We start from the raw sequence: 9,748 nt of genomic DNA on the forward strand, positions 1-9,748 counted from the left end.
GATGTGTGTAATCTGTGTTACACCATGTTACACCATGGGGTGTGTAATCTGTGTCACACCATGTTACACCATGAGGTGTGTTAACCTGTTACACTGTGACTTGTGTTAACCTTTGTCACACCATGTTACATGGTGACTTGTGTTACACCGTGACTTGTGTTAACCTCTGTTACACCATGTTACATCATGACCTGTGTTAACCTATGTTCCACCATGAGCTGTATTAACCTGTGTTACACTGTGATTTGTGTTAACCTGTGTTACACCATGTTACACCATGACTTGTGTTAACCTGTGTTACACCATGTTACACTGTGACTTGTGTTAACCTGTGTTACACTGTGACTTGTGATAACCTGTGTTACACTGTGAGACAGGAGAAAACAAGGTCTCAAAATTAAAAAATATATATTTGTCATCACGTACAGAGTCTGGGTGTAACTGTGGCCATGGTGGGTGCACCACTGGTAATTCACTGATCCGATGGGAATCTTCCTTCAGAAGCAGTTACTTGATCAGTTTGAAGGATTCACCAGTCATCATGTCGACAAATTCTGGAAAAGAAGCAGGTTTGTACATCAGTGTGGCATGGTTCAACATTTCACAGCAGCCGCTGGTGGTCACTCGAACTACCTTGGTAGTCTATGGTTCCATCTCCGTCTTTATCAGCCTCTTTCATCATCTGTTCAGCCTCCTCTTCATTGAGAGGCTCCCCGGCGTTCATCAGGACGTACCTGTGGACCACAGAGAGAAAAGGGGGTGGTTATTGCAGATTGTTGACTGTGGTGGCCTCATCGACTCACACAGAAACAGGCCCTTCGGCCCATTGTGACTGTGCTGCCCATGGCCTTTGTTGTAATATTAATGTTATGTTACGTTTCCCTTTTACGAGCCCTGTGTATACCTTCTCCTCTAAGGACACAAGGAACCAGACTAGGAGCAGGAAGCGCAGCCCTTACAGCTGGTTCTCCCATTCTGATCCTCCTCAGCACAACTTTGCTGCCCAGTCCCCATATCGCGAGATTCCCTGAACACCCAGAAACCTATCAACTTGTGTTTTGAATGAAGTCAGTGACTGAGCCTCTCCACAGTCCTTGGGGTAGACAATCCCAAAAGTTCACCACCCACTGAGTGAAGAAATATTTTCTTGTCTCAGTCATATCTCATTCTGATACCATCTCATTCTGATACCGTGGCCCCTGCTTGTAGACTCCACGGCCAAGGGAACGTCCGCTCTGCATCCAGCCCACTGAACCCTGGGAGAATTTAGTAAGGTTCAAAGATCTCCTCTTCCTTCTGAACTCTGGAGAATAGGGTCCCAGTCTACTTAATCTCTCCGGCACACAATTAATCTGATATCACTGAAACCAGTCCAGTGGATGTTCACTAGCTCTGCTCTATGGGAACTTCATCGGTTTTTATGCAGGGAGATACGCAAGGTTGGCAACAGACAGTGAAGGTTCAGGTCAACGTTCTCAGTCTGGTACTTGGATAAGCTCTGAATGTACTGTCCCACAGGGCTTCACACTGAGATCTGGGGTGTGGGGTTAACTCAAGTTTGTCCAACACAAATGTAACGTCCCCTTACTCTCTGTGACCCTACTTTTCAACTTCCAAAAAAGGAAAGATCAGCATTTATACCGTAATTTCATGTCCTTTTAAGGCACTGAAAGTACAACCAGGTTTTTGAAGATAGTCACCGTTCCAGTGTTGGCCCCACTGCAGCCGACTGTGCAGCAAATTCTCCCACAAACAGCAACACCAAGGTTGTTATAGTGACACCAGGTGATGAACCAGCACTGGCCTGGGACACCAGAGAAAGCTCCTTTGCTCTTTGTTCAAACGGTTACGTCTGTTACACCCACTGGGAGGACAGAGGAAGCCTCATCTCAGCGGCAGCCGTTCCTGAAGGCCAGCCCGTGTCTCAGTGCCTGAACCCTTGGAGTGCGCCTTGAACCCAGTGCCTAATGTCCACCTTCAAGTTAAAGCTGACCCCCCACATCACCCGATCACCACAGCTCCTTGTAGACAAATATGGAGCAAGGTCCAGACCACAGACTGCGCTCCGCTCTCGGTGTTCGTGGTGTCTGCACTCCCAGCACAGATACAGGACGGCAGGGCTCGGAGAGCAATCGCTGCCAGTGATCAGCACCGTCCTCCCTCCCGCTCCTCAGGGGGGTCACAGAGAGCAGAGTCTGTTCCCGCCGTCCGCTCCCGCTCCATCCCAAAGGTGAGCCTGCCCTCTGCTGGCATGAAGCTGAAGGCAAACCTACCCTCACCATTCCCTGGCAGTTCCAGAATGTTCTGTCAAGAACGGTTGGCATCTGTTAGCATCTTTTAACCAGTGAGGATGTTCTGATGTAAGCACCTCTAGAGTGGAGAAATGGTGCACAGCAAGATCCCAGCAGAGGCAGCGTGATCTGAATACCAATGTCAGGACGCTTGGTTGAGGGGTAAATCCCAGTGCTCAGTCCTGGGTGGGATCCAGCTGCTCTTCCTCAATCGTTTCCACCCACCGGGACACTGGACAGGGAGCTGGTTTAACACCTCAGCAGAGCGACGGTGCCGGCGACACTGCAGCAGTCGGTCAGCCTGAACCCGCTGCCGACTGATGGTCGGGGTTTGAGATTCCATTCCCTGCTCAGACGAGGACGTCACAGTTTGTGCTCCCGTGTCCGGCCCCCCCACCTAACACCCGCCCCCCACCCAACCCCCCACCCTGCTAACAACCCCCCAACCCCCCCACCCAACCTCCCCACCCAAACCCCCCCACCCAGCTAAACCCCCCACCCAACCCCCCCACCCACCTAACCCCCCCACCCAAACCCCCCACCCAGCTAAACCCCCCACCTAACCCCCCCACCTAACCCCCTCACCTAACTCCCCCCACGCAACCAGCCCCACCTAACCCCCCCACCTAACCCCCCCACCTAACCCCACCACCCAACCAGCCCCACCTAACCCCCCCCCCACCTAACCAGCCCCAGCAGGGAACCCGCAAACTGCTTGGGGGGGGGGGGGGGGTCTGCTCAACGCCCCTTGTCGACTTTCCTCAGTACTCAGGACAGCATTCCCGGAATTCCCAGGGCATACGTGGAATTCCCCAGACCCCCAGTATTCCTAAATTCCCAGAACACCCGGTGTTTCCAGTATTCCCAGGGCGTAGCATTCCCAGAATTCCCAGGACACCCAGGACACTCGGCATTCCCAGAATTCCGAGACACCCATTATTCCCGGTATTCCCAAGATCCACGGTATTCCCAGAACCCCCCAGTATTCCCAGGACTGGTGTTCCCAGTATTCCCAGGACCCCCAGTATTCCCGGTATGCACAGGACACCCGGTACTCCCAGTTTTGCCAGGACTCCCAGTATTCCCAGGACCCCTGGTGTTCCTGGTATTCCCTGAATATCCAGCCTCCCTGTTCCTGTAGCCACAGGATTTATGTGACTGGTCCATCTGGTCAATGGTGACCCCCAGGATGTTAATGGAGGTGCCAGGAGTCCGGGGGATCTGGTCAACTCTCCCTGTCACAGCCAGAGGAGAACGGACGAGTCCTCAGCTAACCTTCTACCCAAAGACCACCGCTCTGACCCAGATCATTCCCTGGAGCAAGTCCTGTCCTCAGATCTCCGAATGGAGCTTGAACCAACAAGCCCAGGATCCAAGGTGGGCAGCTACCTGCTGAACTATGATGCTATTACAGACCTGGCCACAAGGACCTTCAGGTACACGGGGCAGTGAAGAGATCAGGAACATGCAGAGGGATCCTGGACATGCAGGTCTCACACATCTGGAGCACAAATGTCTCTGTACCGGAGCAGCAGACAGTGAGAGATTGAAACCACCTACTTCAGTGTGTTCCAGTCAATGTAGCCCTTCAGGTCGGGATCGAACACCAGAAAGGCTTGCTTCAGCTCCTCATCCTGATTCTTCGCCTTCTCGTGGTAATCGCCCATCAAGACAAGGAAGTCGTCACAGTTAAACAGACCTTTCCCTGTCGAAGTGTCAAACAGAACAGAGGGGACACCGGTCTCAGCAACTGGCACTCGCAATGATGGATTTATATATTAATTCAGACTTCGTTCTCCATCATAAATACCCAGGATGGAGGACTGACACATGGATGGACACACACACACACACACACGCACACGCACACGCACACGCACACGCACACACGCACACACACACACACACACACATGCACACGCACACACACGCACACACACACGCACACACACACGCACACACACACACAGTACTTTGAGATATCAGACAAGATGCCAGATGCCATGGAGAGCCCCTCCTTTACTGGATACTCCAGTGCTTCTGTCCCAGGACCCCTGGGGGAAGCTGACCTGCCAAAGGACAAGAATCGATTCTCTCTGTCCAACCACAACTGAGGGAGATGTGACCAACTGTCCCTCCAAAACACAGCACGAAGGAACAATGAACTCAGTTTCAACCGCAGCTTGACCCAAGGATCTGATGAAAGGTCTTTGAGCTGAATCGTTCACTGTTTCTCTCTCCACAGATGCTGCCTGACCCACAGAGTGTTTCCAGTGTTTTGGATTTGAAGCAACCGTCTGAGCATCTCAGAGGATACCCAAGTGTCAGCACATCGGGGGAGGCTGCAGAATTCCTTGTTTAAAGAAGTTTACCAAATGGGAGCTGTTCCCCAGTCCTCATCCAGAGAGGTAATTTCACAGACCCCTCTTTTACACAGAGGGGAGGGTGCCTGGAATGTACTGCCGGGGAGGTGATGGAGGCAGATATGATCGAGGTGTTTAAGAGGCTCTCAGACAGGCACATGAATGTGCAGGGAATCAGAATCGGATTTATTATCATGAAACCTCACTGATGTGAAACGTGTTGGTTTGCGGCAGCAGTACAGCACAGGGCATCAAATCTATAAATTACAGAAATAAATAAGCTGTGCATAGAAAGGAATGACGAGGTGGTGTGGAGAATGGAAGGACATAGGGCACTGTGTAGGCAGCAGGGGTTAGTTTAGTTGGGCATTTAAGTACACGTTTCATTAGTTTGGCACAACACTGTGGACTGAAAGGCCTGTTCCTGTGCTGCACTGCTCTGTGTTCTGTGTTCTATGATACCAGCCTTTCACTATGTAATAAGCTATCTTTAAATGTCCTGCTCCCACGGGCAGAATGAACTTGTGTCATTGGATCACAGATCCAGCTCTCTGGGTTACTAGTTTAGCAGGTTAACCAGTGTGCTGCCAACCTCATGCTCCCCCGGTTCAGTATCAAGCTGATCACTTCACAGCGACAGAGGAAGAGCTCTCACCCTCTTTGTCGACATCCTTGACCATCTGTGCGAGGTCCCGTTTGGTTACGTTGATCCCCAGCAGGCTCATCAGTTTGGCCAAGTCATCTGTTTTCACCAAGCCGTTCCCCTCTTCATCGAACATCTCAAACACACCCTTGTACTCAGCCAACAACTCGGACGGCAGCGTGTTCGGCTTGAAGAGTCAGAAACATGTCAAAGGCCAGTGAAAACACAACATTTAACTTGTGGGCAAAACCTCTCGGCTGCTTGTTCAGGGGCGTAGAGGGCACAGAATATGGGGATAAGGCACAGAAACCGACTCTGGTGAGACCACAGCTGGTGCACCCCTTACGAACCCGGTCTTATCTGAGGGGACAGTCAGAGAAGGTTCACGAGGTGGATTCCAGGGCTGAAGGGGGGGACTGAGGAGTGGCTCTGGTCTGTCTGGGGTTTAGAAGAACGAGAGGTAATCTTGTTGAAACATGGAAGATGTGGGGGGGGGGGGATTACAGGGTGGCTACTGACAGGACATCCCGTGGGGGCAGTGCCACACTTTCAGAATAACATCGAACGCGGAGGTGAGCATGAGTTCAGCTCTCCATCCCCTGCAGTTCCAACCTTCCCGTCTGCTCCCCACAGACCCTGTTACACCAAGCACAGCCCCACACAGCCCCCACACTCCCCCCCCCAAAGCACCCCACACCCCCCACAACCCTCACAGCCCCCCACGGATCTCCTAATACCCTGGGCACTCTTACACCAAGCACAGCCCCCCCACGGCCCCCACACCTCCCTGCAGACCCCACAGCCCCTCCACAGCCCCCCACAACCCCCACACCCCCCCCACAGATCAATACTGCCCCTCACACCCCCACAGCCCCCCACGGACCTCCACACCCCCCCAGACCCCCCCACAGCCCCTCACACTCCCCCACAGCCCCCCTCCACAGCCACCCCCAGAGGAAGACAAGGCTAGACAGACGTGCCACCGGGCACCAGAGTCAACAAGAGGAAACAGCGGAACATTACGACCACCTTTTGCACCACAACGGATTTGTCTTCGATTGTTCTTCGTTTTGGTTTTGCACCAAAGGTCTTACCTTTTCATTTCCACAGAGTGGTTCAGTTTCTGTACAGTTTATGTGGTGCTGTCTGTACCCACGTCCTGTGACGCTGCTACAAGTTCTGCACTGCACCTGAACCTCACCGCACTTGTGGACGTGACAATAAACTCGACTTGAAACGTGAATGAACGGCAAGCGAAAGGGGGGCAGTCTGGTGGGAAGGGGAAGAAGGTTGGAGGAGGGGTGGACGGGGAGGGGCAGGGAGCGGTAGAGATGTAGCTGAATGGAGGTGAGGACGTTTAAACAGCAGGAGGGGCAGAGAGTGGCTGTCAGCCGTGGGGGGAGCGCGGACAGAGTGGGAGGTGGGATGGTTATCTGCCTTCCATTCCAACTGCTTCCTTCACTGACTTTTGAATTAATTACTACGCATTAAGCAGCCAACGATGACAATCCTCCTTTGATTAGTTTGTTAAACATTAACTGGCCAAGTGATCCAACTTGTTTCCAGCCTCCCAATTTACCTTTAGAAAAATTGATTTAATTTTAATTGAATTATTTTAATTCCAAGATCAAATTAACCTTTTTCAATACAGTATTTTTGGATTTTTATTTTCTTATTTACTTCATTATTGAAGATTTTAGACCATTCATAAACTTGGGAATTTGTAACAGCTTTGCACCATCGGAAAGCTGTAGGTACAGATGCTGTATAAGTGAGGAGGTAGGAAGCCCGGGCAGAGCTGACAGCTGCGGTTGGATTGTTGCCTGTGTTTATGGACAAGACAGCAGAGACACAGCATTACGGCCGGCTCACACTGCAGCCCCAGAGAGCTGTGACTGCTCCAGCGTCTCCCAACCCAGACCTGGCTGGACAGGGGCCCCATTCACTGGGAGCCACTGGGGAACAGGGTCATTCTAATCATTACTCTGCCAGTTACTAAAATCACTGCACACTTTATGTTCATTAACTCGACACAAACACTCAGCCTGAAAGGACACCCTTGGTTTCCGCCAGATTGTTTCACCAGAGCTATACCTCATTTTATGCTTCATTGCACCTGCTCCCTCTCCCTCACGGAGGAAAACTTTGTATTTGATACAATGGATGCAAATTCAATTTGCCGAGCGCACTCACAGTCATTCCTGGGCAACAGTTAAACACCAGCCATCAGAGGAAGCCTTGAGTTAAAATTCTGTGGCCCAGACATAAGGTGCTATTTCAACAATAAATCAATGTTCCGAGCTATCTGTCAAAACAGACGTGGAGTTTGAGAAACTGCTTCCAATGGTTCTCTATAGTCACATAAACTGCTGATACTCTGTTCAGATGTTACTTACCATGGTGAGGGAAGGGCAGCACCAGGGGCAGAGATCTGTCTTGATCTTCGAGTGGTCTAGTCCAGCCAGAAGACAGACGCATCTTTTACATTATTGAAGAGAGTAATCTCTCAATGCCCTGGGGTTTAAAAGTTAAAGCTGCCTTTTATGGTTTGACAGAGGCTCTCATCAGATCTATTCCTGGATGGTGCATATTGATTTTCAAATGTGAGTTTTCATGTAATAATTCCCCTGTGATAAGTATCTACCATTGAATAGAACCACTGTAAAGTTGTGTTTGCATTATGTTAATGTTAAACTGAATAGGTAATTTCAGGACTAAACTTATTGGAGTCTAAGCTAATTGCCAAATCTGTTAATGTTCATTACTGATTAGAACCTGGATATTTCTTTCCTCTGAACTGTTCTAGTTCCTCTCAACTCCTTCTTTTGATCTTTTTTGAGAAACCCCTTTAAAACACATTCTCAGCTGTTCCACAATGAGATTTATTTTGCAAGTGCCAGGCAGCGACTGTTTGGAAGGAAGTAACATCGCTGGCAGTGATACCTGGATCTTCAAAAGGCATTAGCCAATGTTTAAAACCCAAATAAATCCAGGATTGTTTCTCCCTTCCCTTGCAGGAGATGAAGTCAGCACATCCAAGGGAAACCAAGGTGAAAAACTGCAGTTGTGGAAATCTAGGATGTAAAAAGATTTTCCAGGAGACACAACTCAGGAGAAACACTTCTGGTGAAAGTCCTTCATCAAATCTGCAGCTGACCCTGAGAGGCTGAGCAGATCCCAGAGGGCAGGAGAACAGGGAGAGGTCGACAGAAGTGAGAAGAAAGGAGGACCTGCCTTTCTATAGCACCTTTCACATCCCATTCCAGCTAATCAAGAACTTGCAGAATGTGGTCTCAGTTGGCTGGGTTTCTGTCAGAATTGTAGCAGGTGTGAAAAGCCCCAGTGGGGACAGGGGTCTGGGGTTGAAGGACGAGGCAGGTTCAGGGTGTGACGGGAATGGCTGGGGGTGACGTGGAGGGTGAGGGGGAGGACAAACAAGCCAGTGAGACCGTGGGGAGTGGACACGTCGGGCACAGCCACAGACCAACACTTACTTCATGTTCTCACACAGAGACATCCAGGGGGCAGGGGAGAGGGAAAGGGGGTGGAGGGGGGAGGGGGTTGGAGAAGAGAGTTGGTGGAGGGGGAGGGGATGGGGAGGAGGGAGAGGAGGGGGTGGAGGGGGGAGGGGGTTGGAGAAGAGAGTTGGTGGAGGGGGAGGGGATGGGGAGGAGGGAGAGGAGGGGGTGGAGGGGGAGGGGTTTGGAGAGTGCGTGGGGAGGGGGGGAGTGGGTGGTGGTGGGAGGGGTAGGAGAGAGGAGGGGTTGGGGGGAGTGGGTGGTGGGGGATGCGGGGAGAATGGGAGAGGGGGAGGGGATGGTGGTGGAGGGGGTTGGGGGGAGGGGGAATGGGTGTAGGGGAGAAGGGATGGAGGGGAGGGGGTGGGGGTGGAGGGGTGGACGGGGAGGAGATGGATGTTGGAGGGGGAATGGGTGGGGGGTGGGGGAGGAGGGGAGGGGTGGATGAGGAGGAGATGGAGGGGGTTTGTGGGGAGGGGGAGGGGTGAGGGTTGTAGGGGAGGGGGAGAGGGAGGGGGAGGGTGTATCCATGTAGAAACAGAAGGGACGTGAGGGAACCGGTCAGCTGTCCGATGGGGGTAACACCGGGAGGAACGCCTGAGGTGCTCACTGTCGGGCAAGACACCGTCAACCGCCATAAACGGCGCCAGGATGAAGATTAGCTCAGCTGTTGGAGAGCAGTTGGTGAAGGAACAGAATCCTGAAGCCCTTCCTGCTCCCAGTTCACTTGGCGTGCTGAGCTGGGACCTCGTACCTCCTCCCAAGAGGCAGGCAGGACCTCTGGTTACTCTCCGGTGTGAAAGGGAGCCTGTGGACCAGTGAGCCACGAATGCCGGGGGTCCAGAGGATTCCCCAGATGTAACAGCCCTCATCCTGCAGGTGAAGCTGGGACCCCTGCCTGAGAGGTTTCTGTGCCCACACTGCGGGGACCGA

At 52.0% G+C, this 9,748-nt stretch overlaps 1 protein-coding gene across 1 annotated transcript; it reads right to left on the reverse strand.

The window, feature by feature from the left end:
• Positions 1–490: 490 nt before the first annotated feature.
• LOC127583250 (calglandulin-like) lies at positions 491–7,239 on the reverse strand. The gene is made up of 5 exons (XM_052039018.1): positions 7,159–7,239; positions 5,310–5,484; positions 3,852–3,996; positions 634–734; positions 491–554 (listed from the first exon to the last, which is right to left on the reverse strand). The coding sequence occupies exons 1-5, from the start codon at positions 7,237–7,239 to the stop codon at positions 508–510; spliced, it is 549 nt and encodes a 182-aa protein (XP_051894978.1). The 3' UTR covers positions 491–507.
• Positions 7,240–9,748: the final 2,509 nt, after the last annotated feature.

Source organism: Pristis pectinata, chromosome 26 (genome assembly GCF_009764475.1).
Source record: "Pristis pectinata isolate sPriPec2 chromosome 26, sPriPec2.1.pri, whole genome shotgun sequence".
NCBI lineage: Eukaryota > Metazoa > Chordata > Chondrichthyes > Rhinopristiformes > Pristidae > Pristis > Pristis pectinata.

Excerpts from the sequence above, each read along its gene's own strand:
- LOC127583250 (XM_052039018.1), bottom strand. The coding sequence starts at position 7,239 with ATGGGGCCCCTGTCCAGCCAGGTCTGGGTTGGGAGACGCTGGAGCAGT. Across the intron at positions 5,485-7,158 it reads GGCTGCAGTGTGAGCCGGCC|CCGAACACGCTGCCGTCCGA; the intron begins GTAATGCTGTGT and ends TGACTCTTCAAG. Across the intron at positions 555-633 it reads TGGAACCATAGACTACCAAG|AATTTGTCGACATGATGACT; the intron begins GTAGTTCGAGTG and ends CTTCTTTTCCAG.